The 21,953-nt window shown below is 35.5% G+C and overlaps 1 protein-coding gene across 19 annotated transcripts in view; it reads right to left on the bottom strand.

The window, feature by feature from the left end:
- LOC119836082 (serine/threonine-protein kinase MARK2-like) overlaps positions 1-21,953 on the bottom strand; it is a 159,296-nt gene that overhangs the window by 39,286 nt on the left and 98,057 nt on the right. For 13 of the 19 annotated variants that reach the window (XM_038361316.1, XM_038361302.1, XM_038361303.1 and 10 more), the window contains exon 2: positions 18,335-19,214. The exons of 3 other annotated variants lie outside the window; for them this stretch is intronic. In XM_038361316.1, coding sequence (XP_038217244.1) covers positions 18,335-19,138 — 804 coding nt within the window. In that variant the 5' untranslated portion in view covers positions 19,139-19,214. Of the gene's footprint in view, positions 1-8,356; positions 8,510-11,427; positions 11,475-14,209; positions 14,363-18,334; positions 19,215-21,953 lie in introns of those variants that run through there. 3 more of the 19 variants (XM_038361318.1, XM_038361320.1, XM_038361319.1) reach the window with 3 other exon arrangements.

Genomic DNA, 21,953 nt, shown 5'->3' with positions numbered 1-21,953 from the left:
CACTTTTTATACCGATATTCCTACGGGATACGGTTACGCAGTACGCTTACGCGGTTTCAACCGCGGGTCACAGCTAGTGATACATTATGAACCGAACTTCGATATTTCCGAGTTAAACTTATGTATATAAAACCAACCGTTATAGCTCTTTCTGAAATACACAAAGAACACGCATATAGGTAAACTAAAATAGTTATTTTTCGCTATGGCAATTTTATCATTTGTGAGTTGTGTGTTTGTCACTATATAGTATAAAACAAAGTCGCTTTCTCTGTCTGTCCCAATGTCCTCCTATGTAGTATGTAGAGGAAGGTGTATATATATAATAACATCTATAAAACAGCTACAAATTTAACGCGTGCAAAGCCACGAGCAAAAGCTAATACCGTCTAAGATACACTACACCTTCTCAATCTACGTTCAAAGACACCAACGTCCATCTCACTAACAACACTCGACACACGTACCCACTCGCCACTACGAGGGTGCGATGGCGGGAGGTAGATAAGCGAAACTTAACGAACATCGCTGCATTGGGAGATCAGAGCTTAGTACATGGAATGTACTTTTCCAGTTAATGATTTTTATGATAACTCGTCTAAGTCTAAGACTCTCGTCCGTCCGTCGTCCGTCCGGATATGAAGATTCCTGTTTTATCCCAAGGGAGCATTGAATCGGGATAAAAAGTATCCTATCACCCAAATCAGCTCATACCCTGTCTGTATACTAAATTTCATCAAAATCCGTACGATAGTTTCAGCGTGATTGTCGGACAAACATCCATACAAAAAAACTTTACAACATTTATAACATTAGTGTAATAGTTATTGTCCGTTAGCTTTTTTCTCCAGTTAATTGACGAATCGTTGGAAAGGTCGACTTAGAAAATTCATCAGTGGACGTTATTGTTGTTTTATTGCGTTTAGAAATTAAATATGCGTAAAATAAAAGACTACGATAGATAACCTGCTGGCGGTACACATGACGAGTTAATAACTAGAATGACCGGTTCGAGATTTGAATTAATTGATAAAAATGCAATAATAACTTCAAGGCTTTTTGTGCACTTATTCTCACGGTATATGTTATAGGTCGAATCTGACGAAGTGTTAATAAAAAATAGTATAAAATCGTTAATGCCTTTCTATTACATTAAAAAATTTATAGAACGCAATGTGGTATAAAAAAGAATAATATATAAATAGCATAAATTGGAAAAATTTGGTTGGTCTTTCATTTTCTAAAAGCGCTTATTTCAGAATCCATCATTAGATACGAACATGATCCCCAAGTGATATATTCGTACCAAGGGCAAAGTAGCGCCGGAACGCTAGTCTATAATATAACCATAATCTAATATGTATTCCATACTTCAACCTGTATCCATGTTACAAATACGTGCTATTTGTCAGGAATCTTACCTGCAAAGAAAACATATATCACATTAATTGAAATAAACAACTGAAACATAGAACCGAGAAATTAAACTTTTAAGAATATATATTCATTCGCTTTTTTTTCTAATCTACATTAATATTATATCCTCTTTGAACTTTTGTATGTTTGTAACGTTATCACGCAATAACTACTGGACCGATTTCAAAAATTATTTCACCATTAGAAAGCTGCAACTTCACTGAGCGACATAGACATGCACCACGGGTGCAGCCGGGGCGAACAGCGAGTATTATCTTATAATTATAGTCACAAAACACACACAAGTTATCGTACAACGCTAAAAACATTTGACGTTATAACAATTTTTAATACATAATCGAAATTTAAAACATACCAGCGACACACTTCTCAATAAAACATCGTACCTTATTATAAATAGCTAGGACCTGATCGCGTTTGGATGTTCCAAACCCAATCAGGGATTTCCATGAGAGATTTAAAATTTATTATCCTTAGTATAAGTAGTTACACTATGCATACTTTTTAGTTCTATTTGAGTCCAATTAAAAACAAAACAACCTTCGCCCGAATCCATCTTAGACAAAACCATATCTAAATTCAGTAGACTAGTGATACCAAGCGATTAAACGGCTAACGGCGCCATCATCAGTGAAGACAAGGTGTGCTATCTATAATTAAAATCTTCACAGCTCCTGTTATTAAACGGTGTGATACTTGAAGCGCAATTAAAACCGAAAGTATTAGAATAATCGCAGGTCTATTGACCGTATTAATCAAAGCGTATTTTGGTTAATTATTCTCAATATTTTCATTGGACATTTTACAGTTTTATTTATTTAATATGTTATGCTCTATGTGACAATATGCCAGTGTTGTTTTCAAAAATATCAACAACAAAAAAGCCTCGTTTTTTTAAGTGCAGTTGAGTTATTATTCGACTGCATTTTTTTTTTGAGGTTACCTCATAACTTTCGACGGGATGAATCGATTTGAAAGATTCTTTATTCTTTCATTTGAAAGCTGGTGCCTCCCGTTTGGTCGCATTTAAATTTGTATTATAATTGTACTCTTGGCGAGTACATTCGAGTCTTGTGTTTTTCCCAACATGTAGGTAAGGTCTTAGTTAGGTATTATTTGTGAAATAAAGGGTTGTCACATTTGACATAAGATTAATGAAGTTACAGGTAGCGGTGTATGCAGTTGCGTTTCCACGTCAGTCCGTCAGTGATTTATTTATATTATGTAAGCACTGGCTTGAAAAAGTAATTTATCTTCTTTTTATTAAAACGCTATTTTCAAACTCAAACTGAGACATTTATTTATTCAATTAGACGTCTTTTAGGGGCACTATAGGATCGTCGTAATATACTCTTACCATTCACCACCGGTTCGGAAAGCAATTTCTACAGAGAAGAGCCGGAAGAAAAGTAATTGCTTTATCGTAGTTAAATTATTTATTAATTTCGTAGTTTAATAAAAATATCCGCATGAAACTAACACATTCCATTCCACAAAGCGAAGCTAGTTCATAGTGACAGGTAATGACAATGTCTCACCCATAAATGCTTATTTTCGTTGAAAACATTTGTACCACCATTCCTTCATTGTACTACCGGCATATTAAAGGAAACATTATCTTCACAAACAGAGCGATATCCATAAATTAGGTTTTTACTGCAGAGTTGACTCATTAGTCATAACTGCATAATCGACTACCTACCTACGTTATACGAAAAAAAAATATTTAACAACTTTTCACAAGGCTAAATTAAATGAGAATGACTTCTGCATCACGTGCAATTTCCGCAATCATTATTTGTTCATATTGTAATATGCTCTCGCTTTATTATATGTATCATCATACACGTGAATACTTGAATTAGTTAGTTTGTTGCAATTTGCAAAGTAATCAAGCAGTAATGATACATTATCTTCTCCGTTTAAGATAACACTTAGCATTAATCACAATACAATCAATAATGCACGAAAAGTGCCTTTTGCTACTACAGACTACGAAAAAAAAAAATTAAATAAATTTCGATCACAGCCTTCGTTGCGAACGGTACCGGAGATACGTAATTATCCGGATATCCGGCGCCGGTGGGAAGCTCGCGGAGTGGGTCGCCGCGCGATATATTGATAGCGCATTGTGTTCGCACAAAGGGCGCGCGTCCGTATTGGTGCATTAGCCGCTGTCGCGAAATACTTTGAAGTGTAACGTCAACAAATAAATCTTACAAAAAAAAAACAACAAGAGAGCAATCGGAAATAAAACCTTATTAAAAAATAAAAAAAAGTCATTTCCATCTACATCTTATAAAAACGGCTAAAAATCCATCAGAGCTATTCAATAACTTCTTCAATGAGTTCTTCAACGTTTCTCCAAACTATGAAAACGTAACCTTTCCATCGCTTTCCGAGTAAAAAAAAAAAAGAAATGCGCCAATACCGCATTATTTTCACCCCTAATTGCAAGCCACCGCATCCACTGCAACCTGCGGCCCGGAACATTGACCCGATCCCGTATCAGAGGAGGGAATGGGGGTTGGCGCAAGGCGGGGGTTGTGCTTTAGAGACTTAAAGGGGGGCAGTTAACGCACACTTAAACCAACAGCCTGCAAACTTCCATAGAACAATCGAAACAAGACAAGAAAAAAAAAAAACGCAAAAATATAAACGTCCATTTTCTCGCATAAAGCTGTTCGAAATTATCTTTCTTCGGACGTAATGAACTTGTTTCACATTCATTTACATTTGTATGGAGGCGAGGGCGATCTCGTAAAGCGTTTGATATCGTTTCTAATGGATAACGTTAATGGCCCTTCGTCAATCACCAGTCATCGCCGGGTTGTTTTAAGTGATTCGGACGTTTCATTAGATAATTTTCATGTAAAACTATAATTTCTCTATTGATTGTAGAATTTAAATATTAAAAGCTAAATCAAAAAGGCATCAAACGAAGCAGTTACAAACGGTCTGGTATATTATAATAAAATAGCTACTTGCCCCAGCATCGCCCTAGCCTATATCACTCCAGGTAAATCCTGGTGAAAGAATTTTTGAAATCGATCCAGTCGTTCCTATACTTATCCACAGACTTAACCCGGCAACAACGTCACGATTTCACAAACTAGGTAAATTTATATTAATAGTAGCAGAGATATGAGACTCATAACTCTGCATGTCTGTTGCTTCTTCGTGCCTGAACCACTGAATCCATTTCGATAAGATTCGGTAACGTAATAACATGAGACATGAAAAAGTACAAAGTACGAAGGACATAGCCTATATCCCAGAAAAACCTCGGGAACTTGAACTATATGGGGTTTCCTCTAGCTACGCGGGCGAAGCCACGTACGAAAAACTATATACCTATATGTATTAAATACACCCACCACTATGAATTATCATAAGGTAGAAAGATCACACTGGATCACATCGCGGTAAGTTATTTCCACGAAGGCGTAGAACAAATTCGATAATCGAGGCGGCTTCGTGAGTACCCTAGTGACCGACGAGTAAGACTATATACACTACGGTAAACGACCCGTAGTCAATATATTTTCTAACTAACTATCCGCCCGTCGCCTTGTCTGTATAGACAAACAAAAGAAAAATAATTCTCAAGTTTTACTCGCATAGCTATAAAAAATAATTTTTTTCTTTAAAAACGCTGTAATTTTTCACTTTCTCACTTGTAAAAGTTCGATTAATTCATGTGTTCATAACGATAAACATACACACACTTAACCACCTACCATCTTCTTTTCACATTTTACTAATCTATCTATGTATTTCTAAAGACAAGAGTACATAATATAAACCAAATTGCATTTCTTTCACAATTCTCAAACAATCAAATAACCAGGGCGCAGGAACAAGCCCTCACACTCTCCCTCCTAAACTCGTTACCGTCTGCCCTCTCAACTAATTGGCACGTTAAAATAGAACATCATTAGAACGTCTAGTGCCTACTACAGTCTAGATGGAGCGCGTTAGTGCTTAGGTCTCTCATTCGGTATTTACAGCGATCACTCAAAGGCGAATGTAAACGCGAAGAAAAGTATATTTCATGTAATTAATAACAAATAATATTATTAAAAATTGTTTATTAAAAATGGAATTTTACTCAAGTAAAAAAAAAAATATTGTTAAAACAAATGTTATTATTATTAATCTCTTCTATTTTTAACTTTGTATTCATATACATAACCTACAACATTGCTAAGTATAATGAAAATCCGAGGAACGGTTTTCAAGTGAAAGAGCAACACACATATCCGTCCTGGCAAACTTTAATTTTAACAACATTAGTAAGATAAGATATACAATAGCGTTACAATTAACTGTGGCCCGACCAGCCGCGCTACAAAAACATCTTCATGTCGTGTTCCCACGCGACCTAGGTTGTCTCGGTGACCTACATGCCTAAATGTCTAGATGTTAGCTAGATGGTCGTCCGCGGACGTCGCGTGCCGACGTGACTACACATAGGAGCTTTCAACGTTTCGCTTGCTGAAACTTTTCGATTAGCAGTAACCTATATTCAACACGCTTTTATTAGCTTCACCTAAGTGTTTGTAACCAACTCCCTTAGACTCCATTTTGACCTAATTTAATAGGGCAGATTTTATTTCGAACTTTGTACACTTATGAAGGACCGCTGACAATATTATGTTATACTTAGTATAGTTAGCTAAAGCTAAAGTTCTGGTTTTTCAAACTGGGCGTTATTCTTTATCACGGTATACGAGTATGCGCATTATTTTTAATTTAGTATTTCGACAATTCCTACAAACGATATATGTACATCATAGAAATGTACGGATGCATGAAATTAACTAATATAATACCTTTTCATCAGCGCTTTATATATAGTAAGTAGTGTTAAATGAAATTAAAATTTTTCATACATTAATTCACTGCAACGCCATCGCGAGTCGAAGGCGAAACCGGCGGCACAACTGGTATGAAAAGACACATTCAAAATGTGATAATATTTACCGACTCACTGTATAATGCATGATGAATGTTAGGTATAAGACACAGCGGAGACACTGCCTTGTGGCTGCATTATTGAGGAACAGCGGGTACGACGCACGTGGGATCGTTTTAGATCTATAGGTGTGTTCTTTTATACAACGTTAGGTGTAACCCGGGCCGTCACTCGCGTGGTATCCGGCTAAAAAATAGGACCGAATAATATATCATCCATATATACATACATACACACATACTTACAAACTTTCACGCTTTTAAAATTCGTAGGATTTGTTATATTAAATTTTATTACAAACTTCATGTATCCCAAACGTTTCATGCTTTCAATAATCTATACGTAAATGCTTGTTAAATAACAATTATTAATGCATAATATCTTACATGACACATTGCTTAATATCTTTTATTATACCACGTATACATTTCAACTACCCACTAAGAAGAATTCTAGATTTCCATGCCCTAGTAGAATAGAATAAAATATCGAAACTCTTTGAAAGCTTACATTTTTGTTTATTGCTAAATTATTAAACCGAACGAATGACCGACACTGGCCAATTATTTCAAAATGACATTTTATTTGTATACCGACCACAGTGAACAGAAAATGCCGTAAAGGGCGTACACATACACACTTACGTAACACGCCACAGTATAATTGATCAATAGTAAATCACGCAATAACGGCACCAAGGCTGTATTATCATTAATTGTTCTAACATAGGTACCGGTTATTTGTACGATGTGCAACCGTTTCTTTCGTTTATTCTTTTTCTAGCTACGCCCCGCGGTTTCACCCGCGTACGTCCGTATCCCGTAGGAATATCGGGATAAAAAGTTGCCTATATGTTATTCCAGTTGCCCAGCTGTCTACGTACCAAATTTCATTGCAATCGGTTCAGGAGTTTTTGCGTGAAAGAGCAACAAACACACACACATCCTTACAAACTTTCGCATTGATAACATTAGTAGGATAGGATTAGTAGGATGTTAGGCGAGGCAGGGTTATGGTTTATACCGCGGGGCGCAGCTAGTTTTCCATAAAACATTCCACAACAAACTCCACCCAGACAAAGCCATCGAAAAAGCTATACAATCGCTGCATTACGTAATATCACTGAGAAATTAAATGTAGCTACGTGTGAAAATGTAAAAAATAAAAAAACGGAACGCGACTCGACTTTAATGAGGATACAACACGCGATTTGATACTGAACACATCGTTTTTTTATTATTTATTTGAAAGAAAACGTATTGTTAGCATACATGTATTTTATGTACCTACTCGCTTAATATATCGATATCGTATGAAATGACTCGGTGGAGGATTTAGTGTTTTATGCGTTTCTTTTATAATAGGCTTACCACCTTTACAGTTTACACTTTATAAAAAACACACGCGACCTATTTATAGAATGGCATATGTTTTATAGAAATTGAATATTTTCTGTAATTATACATGTGGTTTGGTATAATGATAAAGAATTCTTTAAATACCTACAAACGTTCATTTAATATGTAAGTACTCGTATGGAAGTTTAAACCGTACCTACATAGAATAGATTTTAAAAAGCTACAATTTAATATGTTTGTTTATCTCATATTAAAAAAAATACTTAACATATACAATATCTACAAAATGCGCGGAATCTATACTAATATTAAAAAGCCAAAGAGTTTGTTTGAACGCGCTAATCTCGGGGACTACTGGACCGATTGATTGCAGAAATTCATTCACCGTTGGATATTATCGTGATCCTTGAGTAACTATAGGCTATATATATATTACATTGGCATTAAAAGCATCATTATCAAAGACATACAAAGCATGTCCACTTAACGCAATCGTAGGAGAAAACCATCTACTGTCAAATACATAGACAAACCAACAGATCAACTAAACAAACAAACTATCGCATGCATCTACAAAAATTACCAGGTATCGTCCCTTCACGCCCATGCCGCTGGATCACTGATCTATTCGCATCCGTCACAAACGCGCTGCGCACGAGTCGATAGTGCACCGCAACAACACGTTCGTGCGTCACACGCGTTTCGTTATTTTTCAGTCATTTCATCACAGATTTATTTATTCATTTATTTCATCACAGATTTATTTATTTATTTATTTCATCACAGATCGCACGCGACACGCGACTTATCGTCAACGAGAAACCATCATCTTGATATAATTATCGTCCTCGCACTGTACATCTTTATCGCTCACATCACACTTACTGCACTTATTATTCTCACGTTAATATTTACTAAATTTTAATGTTACATATAGGTAACTACCTAGCTACTAATGCTTAAATCTCACAAAAAAAAATCGAGATGATTTTTTCCCAAACAACGCAATTGGAACGCAATTTCTTTGGAAAAAACAACATAAAAAAGATAATAAAACAAATTTACACACAGCTCCAAATACGCTACCGTATACATTATCAGCTAGTAATGAAATAGGCCGTTAGAAAAACCAATAAATATATACATGTTTTCCTTTTAGTGATAATCTTCTAATATATAAAATTCTCGTGTCACAGTTTTCGTTGCCATACTCTTCCGAAACCGTTTGACCGATTTTGATGAAATTTTTTGTGCTTATCCGGTATCTATGAGAATCGGCCAACATCTATTTTTATACCCCTAAATAATAAGAGTAAGGCAGAACAGCGTTTGGCGGGTGCAGATAGTTTATGTATAGATATAGGTTACAGTGTCACTACAGCAACAACAATGTATACATAGACACAACGTGACCACGTCACAAGAGCGCCGAGCTGCAGCCGTCACAAGAGTATCGATCGCTTCGACTCGCTAACCTATTGAGAACTGTCCAACGGCCATATGCTTCGATCTATTATAAAACTTGATACACAATCAGAGGCAAAAAACGTCCCAGCTAAAAGTCTGCCCAATCTGAGATTTGGGTAGACTTCCAATTTTACAATAAGGTTGAGTTCGTGGTTTTTAACCGACTTCAAAAAAGGGTAGGTTATCAATTCGACTGGTGTTTGTTACATTATAACTTTTTACTCTGTAAACCGATATATGTTTTTTTTTTTAATGAAAACTGCTGCCTGCCCTTTCGTCCTTCTTAAAGCATTACTTATAAGGAGTATAGTGTATAGAAACGTTGCTTTGACTAGGATTCAATCACAAGTTAGGACAGTTTTAGGTTTTAAATTTTTGTACAAGTTCTGTACTTCACTGTAATTTATAATATATTGAACGCATAATTAGTTCATTGTTGTTTATTTTTAGAGAAATTATTACCTATACCAGGGGCCGCCCCATTATATATTATCTTTAACAATTGTTCATATATATTTTTTTCTCCTTCTTTTGTGTAATAAAAACGTTAAATACCTACGTTGCATTTATCATATACTACAAGTACTGTTTAGATAGACGATTTTTTGGCGAAAAAAAATTTCAATATAATAATATTTGATACACCTCAAAAATGTTTTTCTACAGCCACCATCATTCTATTTATTATTTACTTATTTACGTTTTTTGCATTTGATTATGATTCATATTGAAAAACAATATTTCCTCATCGTCATTAGAATAACAACTCAAACACCATCCAGTTAAGGTGCACATTGACAAATTAAACATCGAAACCTGCGCGTCTAGACTCTCACTTCATTCGGGACGAAAGAGAGCGGCTCGAAACCGAAATATAATGAGCTTTTCATACCGAAAATCCGCATTAAACGAAATACACAAGTATCGTTAGCGAGGGCTGTACAGCGCACAGTCTCGTCCGTGGTTATTCTCTCTATTGAGACCGTCCGTTAAACGTCGAGTTAGGTTTGTAATTGAGTTCAGTCTACTCGTGGCCACGTTCGCTGTTAAATTTGTTGGCTAATTGAAATAATGTACGAGCATACTTAGGTATCTATGAATCTAGCTCTACTAATGTGTATAATGAAACCAAATTTCAAGTGTCATATCTTTTCAAGTTTCCCATTTCGTCATAATCTTCAACTCGAACGAAAACTCAGTACATTTACCTATACAGTACTGCACCTATAGAGTACACAATTGAGGTCTTTGCGCTAGCTTCGACATGCAAAATTATTTATGAATTATATAAAGAGTATCAGTTGCTAATCTTATAACCTGAACATCCTCATTCACGGTTCATCCTATGTATCCATATAATATATATCGTAATAGATATAGCGTAACAGAGACACGATGTTATAAAAATATAATAGTGCGTTATTAATAAAAAACAATCGTAAATTTTGAAAGCAGTTAAAATTTTTTCGGGCAAAGCTCACATTCAAAACCTAACATAATTAATCTATCGATCCAGAGAAATTCTATAATTATCGATTCAGCTGGTTTTACAGTTTTTATATGATAGCAACCAAACATCCAAAGTATCATAAGTTTAAAAATCACTATATATACTAGTGTTAATGTTCTAACGCGCTGTTATTATTCAAAACTTGTTTGTACCTATACAAAGGGTGTGTTTTTACTTCGCAAGTAGTTTTTATCTGTGTACGATAACATGGTAATCTTATTGAATCAACCCTTGCAATAAAAATATTCAGTCGGTTGCTTTAATTTTTAACTTTATCGCGTCATAAAATCCACGGAAGGGCCCGGCCGTTGTGAATTACTCGAACGAACGTTGCGTGCATCGCATAATCGCATAATATTATATGTACAAACAAACACCTATGTTTACATTTATTGTATCTATAGATGAGTAATAATTAAACTGCTTTGATTTTAATAATTTGAATTAGGTAATGTATGACTGAGTTAACTACTTTTTAACGTTTCCATTGTATCATTAATAGAATTTATAAAAATTTAGTAAATGAAAGATTACTAATCGTCATAACTTTAGATAAATTATATTTATATAGACGGATCGATTCGTAAAGAACGTTATATTGAGTATCAGACAATATAATTAGCTTTAAATAAACGCAATGTACACTTTAAAATCACACACAACCGTTTCGGGCTTACCCGTTTCTTAGCCATGGCACTTCACACACTAACAAACACCATTCCAACAACAATGGAGCTCGAAAAAAAAAAACACGCGTGCACACCCCTCGCTGGCCGAATTGATACTGCGGAACCGAGGAGGGTTGAAACTCGACAAAACAAATGTAAAACGTACCAACTCCGCCTCGGCGAACATACAAAAACACACCCAAAACGGGAACGCTTAGAGTCTATAATGTATTTGTATGGGAAAGGTTAAAAATCCGATTCTTTTGTTAGCGATAAGTCGCTTTTCTGTATTCAATTATATTCCGAATGTAGCCGGAGTTGACATAAAAACGTACAGATAATCTTTCTCGTTGAAGGGTTTATAATGCGGATACAATTTTTAATCAAACTCATACATTTAATCGCTTTCCTAAGCTTTTATTAATGACTTTTGGTCATTTATTTAATTTGCTATTGTTACCACAATTGATGGAAGGGCTTAATTCCTTTTCACAATAATCAGTTTACCGACATTACATTAGTACATTATATGTATATCGAAATATAATCAGATCTAATCTCTTTTACTATAATTTTTATCACCGTTTACTCTTCACTGTCCTTAATACACAACGGGTTATCCGAATTGTAATCCCATCGGAAATTCCTCCGACTCCTCTATTACGTAACACGGTGATAAATTGGGAACCCGTGCTGCGAGCTCGTAAACTGCAAGCTTTCCTTTCTTAAAACTTTACCTCATGGCTCATCTAAGAACTATCTATCATAACTGGCAATTACATAGTAATTTTTTTAAATTGTATTTTATCTATTAACCAAAAAAGGTTTTAAATTTAACTGATTAAATCAACACCCTTCGAAATCAAACAAGTTAATGTACTTATAACTTAGTTACTTTGTCAAGACATTTTCTAGCAAACATTTTATAAGTATTCATGTCTGAGACAGCCTCCAAACTTACCTACTCGGATACTTTAGTATACTTTGGTATACGCTGAAATTAATTAACATAACTCTTCACAGTGACCTATTTACCCGGTTTGCGCATACAAACCCCTCCATCGCGAAACATAACGTATATACATTATGTACTTCCTATAATATATATTGTATATATATTGTGTAACATTAATTTTGAGAATCCGAAATATGAATCTACGAATGCAGCGGAGTTGCATATCAAATATATGCCAAACCGCTAGTATACCTTCGTATAAACTATATATCATAGGACTCGAATCCTATTTCATCATATTCCAAATATTACAGATGACAAGAAAGATTATAATAAAAGCAAACATCTAAATAGTTTGCACATTTTATGAAGCTAGTAGATTCTTCTATGTGTAACGACTGGTACTCTGGAGTATGTGCAACATATACTGACAGAATGTGCTCGAAGCGCACAATTAGAGTACAGAATATTGCCTTTCGTAATAATAATAATGTCGGATGTGTGAACAGTATTTACGCCTATCTCTCGTCAGCAGGTGCGATTGCTTGTCAGTCATTATGTTTAAATCTGTATTTGTACGAATACAGATTAAAACATAACAATCATTTTTGTATGCCAATATATGGTGTTGATGAACCGTTATTGGAGACTTGAACTGATGTGGACGGTAAGCGACAAAGTTCCTTGAACAATAAGAATTATAATTTTATTAGCGTGCGTTTTGATGTGTTTTATTAACATTTACTATTTCAAATTTCGTTAAAACATGTAAAATATATTCTTAATCATCGTTAAAAATTATTCGTTTTGATATCGAAATAGTTTTAGTAAGGAAACATTTTTTGAGAATATTTGAAATTATAAAAAAATTGCAATTCTTTATTTAGGAAAACATAGCCCCTTTAATACTAGTGATATATTTACTGCATACGTAGATACTAGGTACATCCAATCTTAGTATACCTAACCGATACATGCGGTAGAGATTCACCAACCAGCGAACAGTTGTGTTGCAATATTAAACGTCGGCATTTCTACCGTAGGTAGGTACTTATTTTAAAAGGTTTCTAGTTTTCACCTTTAGCATTTACAAAATGTATATTATGCTTTTATCGATATGATATGTCAACTTCTTTGAATCCATGATTATCGTTTATCGAGCGATGTTAGAATTTATTAATTACATTTACCTAGTACCTCAATTGTTATTATGCAATGTCATAATAAATGTGTATGCTTTTATATTACATTGTATTCTTTGCAATTTTCTAATGCATTGCATGTATTGTGAGTGATCTCGAGCGAAATAAAAAGGGAAGCTCACGATAGGAGTAGCTGGCGCAACAGTGTGGATGCCGCCTCCGCCCCAGCTAGGGGACATAGGAATCTAAGTCAAGTAGGTCCAGTCATGGTGTTCTCTACTGAGACAACGAATTTGGGTCGACATCGACAACCTATCAAGATTCCTGCTACCAATTGTAAATCGCAGCGAGCGAGATAACTGTCTAACTTACTGTTAAACAATTGATGTAACTTTTACGTCTTGCAACTTGGACGACCGTGTCGTAATAAAAGTACTTGATATATATATATCTATGTCTCTACACTATAATAAGCACTTAAAAATTGAGATTCTCTAGAATAAATGAATTGTTCTTTTAACATTTTTAAATGTATAACAAAGAGTTTTTCATTGCACAATACGTTTAGACCTTAAATTACCCAACGAAGCGAAATAAGATACTGTAAAATTGATCGCTGTGTAAATCTAAACAAAAAACAATTAGCAACTAATCTTCATAGTTCATACCGTTGATACGTAGTCACACACTTTACCATTTTGCGTTTCCATACCGGCTCCAGCCACCTCCTGCTGCCCACGGCCACACAGAACTGGCATTGGATTACCATCATGAATTATACACGCACTTATCCCATATAATCTCGATGGAGCTCTCTCGCATTCGGTCTATTACACACTATAACACTACTGTTAGCTGTGAGGCCAGCGTAACAACTTCCAACTGGTAAGGTTTCCTCGGCGGCTTCGCTTACGTCAGCATAATTCGTGTACAACATAATAATATTACGGTAGTCCGTCGTCATAACTATGGGTTATCGCCGCCCTCGCTTCGCGTCGTTTTCCGCGAAACGTCTAAGTTGTTTAGCCGCAGTTTATATTGGATATAAATAAACCAGTTAAGTTTGACCCGCCGGTTGTATGGCAGCGCGCATGTTACATCGACCAAAATAATATTGGACGGTCAATCATGTTCATTCGGGATATATTTGTATTTAGTTGAAGTCTGAGAATGAGAGGCCATCGAAATTCGTCAAATAGATACGGTATTTTTTCTATCTGAATAGACCTAAAAATGATTCTTCTTTAAAATTAGTTATTGGTAAAATAACGATATTACCATTTTAGGTAGATACCTATTACCTGTTTCAATATTATTTTAAAATAAATCATAAGCTCGTTTCTCATTCATAACTCTTTATTTTCAATCATCCCTTGAGTCAAACAAACTAAACTATCATATTCGGGAATTATTATACCTATCTTGCAATGAACAAATCCTTACCTAGTTTCTTGAAAACTACCCTCAATAACGAAAATAACAAACCACCAAACTGAATATAGTTAAAATAGAAATATTCAAAACCAACCCAACATCTCCAGAGTAAACTACACAACGGCTTTCGTTTAAAGAATAAACGAAAACTCCATCATGTCCACTGAACATTATAATACGCATTCTTGTCAAACAGTTGGACCGGTTTTAATGAACCGGGTGTGACGGTGACGTCATCAAGGTCGAAGGAAATGGCCAGCGACCACGCGGCCATATAAGGCAATTGTAGATTTTTAAACATGGATATATAAATCTCTCTATCGCAGCTATTGTACCTGTGTTACTTTTACCTAACGCTTTTTATACAAAACCAAATGAAAGACGTCATTGTTTGTTAAGATAAAACTCAATAACCGCTCGATCGATTTTAAAAATTCTTTCACAATTAGAAAGCTATCTTTTCCGATTAACATAGGTTAATTTATCTCGAGTCAACCCAGGCCAAGCACAGCGGATCGTATCAAATAATTTTAATGCTTTCAACAGATTTTAAATTAGATTCATTTCAATTTTGTTTGATTTTCTGTGCCTAGTATATATAATATATTTTATCTTTATATACACTATATACAATATGAAGCGCATTGAATTAAATTAATGTAACGACTAATGTTTTCTTTTCATATTTATATTTGTGCTTATATTTATGTAATATTGTATACTACGACCAACTCCATGTCAAGAAGTATCACCGAATATAATTGACAAACAAACGAATCAAACAACAGTTCTATAATAGCTATCAACTGAGACAAATTCTCCACAAATTAATACAACCTAACAATGAATCCTGAAACCAAAGTGCATGATTTATTTTCCTAATTCGAGATGCCGTTTTTATAACTTGAAGAAAAAAATTAGAAAGAAATTAATATGCATGAAATAACACTGTATATCACAAATATTTTACACATATGTAGGTGTGCTTCCTTTTCCTCATCCTTCCCAGTCCATTACCTCTTTCTAGACGTCAATCCACTTCCTTTGAAATCGTGCAGCGCATTCGCGGAGGCGCTACCTCTGCAATTTATTGTCCATGGGCGGTGGTGATCGCTTACCATCAGGCGAAACACCAGCTCAGTTGAACGCTCATAGCATAAAAAAGCCACAAAAGTTTCACGACACTTCCGCATAAACAAATATGCGAAACATTTGATTGGAACTTAATTTATCTTTCATATTGTCAAAGTCATACAATTGATATTGCTTCTCAAATGAACATACACCAACCTGTTTACGACCAAGCATACGCGCTCCATCTTACCACGGAATAAAAAATGATAACTGATGCAAACAACCAGCTTCTTACCTGCAAAGGGAAATAAATACTTCATTAGTATGCATATCGAGTACAATTAAACACTATTGATGGATCAATCTCGATCAATATTGAATTAATTAATATTTAAAAACTGTTTTTGCGTGTGTTTTGTATATTAATGTCATGGCTTATCTAACTATCACTACATAGTATAAAACAAAGTCGCTTTCTCAGTCCCTATGTAGGTATGTAACTATGCTTAAATCTTTAAAACTACGCAACGGATTTTAGTGACGATTTTCTTAATAGGTAGATAGAATGATTCAAGAGGAAGGATTACATGAATAATAATAACATTTATTAAACTACTTCGAATTAACGCGTGCGAAGCCGCGGGCTAGAAGCTAGTACAATGTAAATTTCACATAGATTTAACGTATGCGCATTGTGAATGTTTCAATGACTTCTCTTAAATCGAATTATTATTTTATATTTTCCCTATTTCTCGAATCGGTCACATTTGAGACATGCGACAACGTAAAGTACAAGTACAAGTACAAGTCCACGGTAAAAAATAAGAGATATTTTTTTATACAGCCATATATATAGGTAATGACATAAATTTTTGAACTAAATCCTAAAATCAGTTAACGTATATCACAAAAAAAGTTCTGAAATAATCAAAATCATTTAAGCAATTGTTGTTCTTTCCAGATTTACACCGAAAAAAAAAAGAAACAAATTTCCCTAATGATACAAATGTATATGTATGATACATATGTACACACATTCACTAAAAGAAATATACCTATATTCAGTATATAATATCACTGGCCATATTCGATACAAAGTTCACACACTCACTGGTGCACTTAATTTATCTCCCGCCGCTGAGAACCGAACCGGCGTCCATTACGCCGCGTTCACACTCCAATCAATTACACTCACAACGGACCAGTCGTTCGGTGTGTCGCCCCTTTGATATGTGAACGCGTCTATTAATCATTATTTAGAGTTCTTTGCGAAGACAACTATCGAAGTGTTACTTATAGAAGCTTTAAATAAATTGTTTCGCCTAACAACATTTAGTTACATCGTATCTTGTGTATGTATGTTATGTGTTATGTATATATGTATATTTGTAGACCGATACATAGTTATAATGTATGAGTAAAGTGAAGTCAACATACGTACTACATATTATTTTTTAAGATTTTGTAATAGCGTAAAACGATTTTTTTTTTAATTTATATTAATTTTATTGCTACCTATTCTATCTACTTATATACAACGTACAGGGCAACGTTATAATACATATTTATTTTTTTTATAAAAAAATCACTTATTTCCTATAGTTTTAAGATTCAAAATATGTTTATCAAGAGATATCAACAGTAAATGCTTCCGAATGTAAACGAGCATAAAACCTATACATCAACATGTGTAATTAATTCATACACATGCACAAAACGTACCTAACAATTTTATATTATTACCATACACCCTAACACACACGCGGAACGTCACACTTGACCCCTAGCTGTTTGGCTTTCGTAACCGATAAGTCATCACTTAATGACGCAACCGCACACACGACTCTGCCTACAATAACACCAAATAAAACAGAATCATATATTATATTTATCATAAAATTACGAAACACGTCGCCGCACCTACATGGGATCTCGTAAAACTTTCGAGTATCATTGTACGTAAAATAGCTGTATATTTTTACAATACGTTCTTACTACACCTGGTTAACGATAAACATTAATAACGAATATAAATAAACTATAATAAATACCTACGTACGATTGACTATCTCCGTTGGGGCATCACCGACTAGCGTCTATGACGTATTAATAATGTATTTGTGTTCAATAAACTTTAATGTTCCTACAAATGGCAGTACTAAGATTTCTTTATAACACTATATATTAACGCTAATATAACATTCTATCATATTATATTATGATATATGAGGTCCATTATAACCTATTCACTATGAAGATGTTGACCAATTGTATCTCCTATTTGAACACAAATCGACATTCACAAAATTACCTGCGGAGTAGAACGTGTCGAGACGGGCGACGTGGGCGCCTTGCTGGCCGCCGGCTCGGCCCTCGCCTCGGCCAACACTCTGTGCTCATGTTTCGTTCCCACAACGGATCGCTTGACCTGCTCCATTCTCGCTTGAATCGCCTTCCTGGACATGACCTTGGTCTTCTCGTCCTTCGTACCTCCGTCGGCCAGTTTTCGCATCAAACGGGCAGTGGCAGCCACGGAATGCTGCTGCGTATCGGAGTTCGTTCGAGCCAGCCTCGTAGCCGGCCTGGGTGCGGGAGCGGCCGCACCCGTGCTGCTACGGGTCGTTTCATTTCTATTGAATGGTGCTACGTCGTGTTCTGTATCAGAATCTGCGGGCAAGTATCCCCCGCCGCCCACAGAAGACACTCCGGTGCGTAGAAGGTTCTCGTGTTCAGCGTAGCGCACTCTTTCATCCACTTCTACGTTTCCGTTCTGCGCTCTCTCAAGGCCGCGTTCCATTTCACCGATTTGCCGCTCCAGCTTTCTGAGGACGTCGTCTGACGGTGGAGTGGGACCGGTTTCATCTGGATCGGCTTGAAAAGATTTGAGATGTATGGGATGCGCTCTGTTGAGTTCCAAGCGCTTGGGAGCTATTCCCGTAGTCGTGACCTCGTATTGGGCACGCTGCGGTTGTGGGGTCCTTTCCAACATGGCTAGCGACACGGGAGAGGGCGGTGGGGCTCCGTTAACCGTGGCCTGGCCTTCAGGGGCCGGCGATACCCTGGGAGCTCGGAAGCTCTTCCTCATAAAGTCCTCTCGAGTCAACTTCCTCTCCATGTTCGTCAGTGTACCATTATAATTATCACTTTAGTTCAATATAGAAAACTTTCATCACTGTTCATACTACGTACACCTATAAGAAGAACAATTTATGTAATAACACAAGGTCGGCGATATCAATATACGATTGGCTATCAGAAACGTGACCGGCCTTTATTAATTGATAGATATCCCAACGATCGATACGAAAAACAACTCTTTAAGAATACACCACAATAGGTTACGGCGGCATCAGAACACTACAGCGGGCTTCTGACGTCATACAAGACTAATACATCAAAAAATTCTGTTGACGCACGAGTTCATACTATTCCGATACCATTGTGTATGCGATATCTAATCAATAGTTTCATATTAAAAATTCAGCACCAATGGCTCGAGATGTAGGCTATTGGCTAACGAGCAATTGTACTGACTGTAATTAGTCATAAATTATTGGATATTACTATCTATTACTGCGAAATATTTTGTATTAGTAACAACGTAATCAAATCTATGAGAGGGCAAAAAATACAACGGAGTAAACTAACGATTGGAGCGTAACGAGAAGTAATTCGATAAGAATCGAGTCTCGGGAATCAAATGTTAGAAAGAAAAAATAAAAGTTATCTGGGATCGTTACATCAAACAACCGTAAACTAAACTGCTACAACATTTTATACACTTCTAGAATTAAATTACAATAACAAATTCGGCAACTATCTTGAAAATTTCTTTCGCATCTATCATCCGCGAGTTATACATCATTTCATAACGCGACAACTTCCTTGACAAATGGGAAAAGAAAAGCCAAAAATAATATCTGACTAATGGCCGCCGCGACCTTGGCATTAGAGTCGTTCGGAACTGTAAACATCGATACATTGCGAGAACATTACGAAGAATCGAAATTTTAAACTGAACAATCAAGCATAGGCATTCCTTAGGCGCAGCGCCGGAGCGAGATAACAGCATCCGGAAACATCTGGAAAGAGAGAGACAGGAGACAGTTAGTAAAGGGGGTCCGACCGATCACCGTGTACCCAGAATAGTTGCACACAAAGCCGCAGAACCTGTAACAGACGAGCACCAACACCGCGACACTTGAATCAATAGGACGCACACGAAACAATAAGCGACACAAAACAATGTTCCAATACACTTCAGACATTTTCGTATGTAAATTTTTAAATTGTTTTTAGTTGTACATATCGTGTACTTGAATATTAATGTATCTCAGCACGGTCGTAATATGCAAAGAAATACTAGTTAAATGTAGCCAGTTAATCAGCCAGTAAGTTTCCGTCAAGAATAATAGTGAGTATTAAACATTTTACATCAGCTTAAAATAGAGTTTCCAATAAAAAATGCTTCACCTCGTGTCAATTTTCTCAACAAGAGCACAAAAACAAGCTAAATAGATATTGTCCATTAAAAGGCCGATGCTATTCAAATAGATAAAATACATAAAACTGGCCCATATCAATTTAACAATAACGCTGTCGTAATCAGAAACTCATAAGCTTATCAATTCCCTAAAATAGATAATGTAGATACGACGCGATATAGATAATCTAAATATAATAGATATTACTTTATAATCGATGTAATAGTATAAAATATAACGAACAGAGAGAACTAACAACTATAACTTTAGTACTATTAGCTTTAATATATTAACTTTAAATCTTTAGTGTCCTCAAGGTATCTCATTTTTATCTTACACACTTACCTATGTTACTATTTAAGTTTACAATTCTAAAGAAAGATTATTAAGTAGCTTTAATGAGTGAATTCTTGGATCATTAATGTCAATTTTGCTTCAAATAGAAATGAAATCAAATCGACCCAAAGATCCTGTTAAATCCGACTGACTTAAATAATGTATCTACCCCCTCCCGCCAACACTGTAGGCGATACGACAGATGACTGTGAATCAGGTAATATAGTAAATATTAAGGTGAGAGACCTTGAAACGACAGGTGGTAAACATGTGGAGTGAGTCACGAGGGGATTTGTGAAAATTTGAATAACGTAACGTTCAGACGATGCCGCGAGCTGGTAAATAAAAATTGTACCGATTTAGTGTCAATAAATTAGAGAAAGTAAATAAAAACGTGAATAATTGATGAGGATTGATTTAAACATCTCGATTAATTCTATTTAGAGCTATTTTTGTGTGACACCACTCAAACAACTGATATATTAGATGATTCCAATACTGAGAACGAAAATTAAATTGTAAAATCGATTAATTATTATTACGATTCTACATTCCGTACATAGCGAAATGTTTGAGTACAAGCTGTTCGCAAAGTCAGACATCTTTGATAAAATAAACGCTGGAGGCACCCTAATACTCAAATCAGGGTGACTCCGTAGTGCTTCACGAAAAACCTTTTAAACAAATAAGATTTTCTGTAGGCATCAAAAATTCCATAACGTTATATAAAACACACGCCGCTCACAACATAATCTAAATATAATCTTCCTCACGTGGTTCATTATTTTTGGAACCGCTCGCGATAATTAAAACGTCTATTTTTATATATTTTTATAGTTCAACCGTTTAATCCGAGTTCGCGTGACTCGCGGCGCTGTGCGGAAATCGTCAAAAAGTTATTCAAGATTTCTAATTTCGTAAGGTCAGTGGGGCGTTCGCTCTTTTATTTACTCATTTCATTTACCAATGCCAAGGTAATCGCGATGTTTTCTGTTTCTGTGGAATTAAATATCCTCAGAATTATCGATCAAGATGTAGACTACAGGCCCATATAGAAAAAATTACGGGTCATTTGAACCACCAGGTGACCTATCTAGAACGATATAAGAG

Source organism: Zerene cesonia, chromosome 22 (assembly GCF_012273895.1).
Source record: "Zerene cesonia ecotype Mississippi chromosome 22, Zerene_cesonia_1.1, whole genome shotgun sequence".
NCBI classification, from domain to species: domain Eukaryota; kingdom Metazoa; phylum Arthropoda; class Insecta; order Lepidoptera; family Pieridae; genus Zerene; species Zerene cesonia.
Note: the sequence above shows the minus strand (reverse complement) of the source record. Positions and strands in the feature narration are given on the sequence as shown.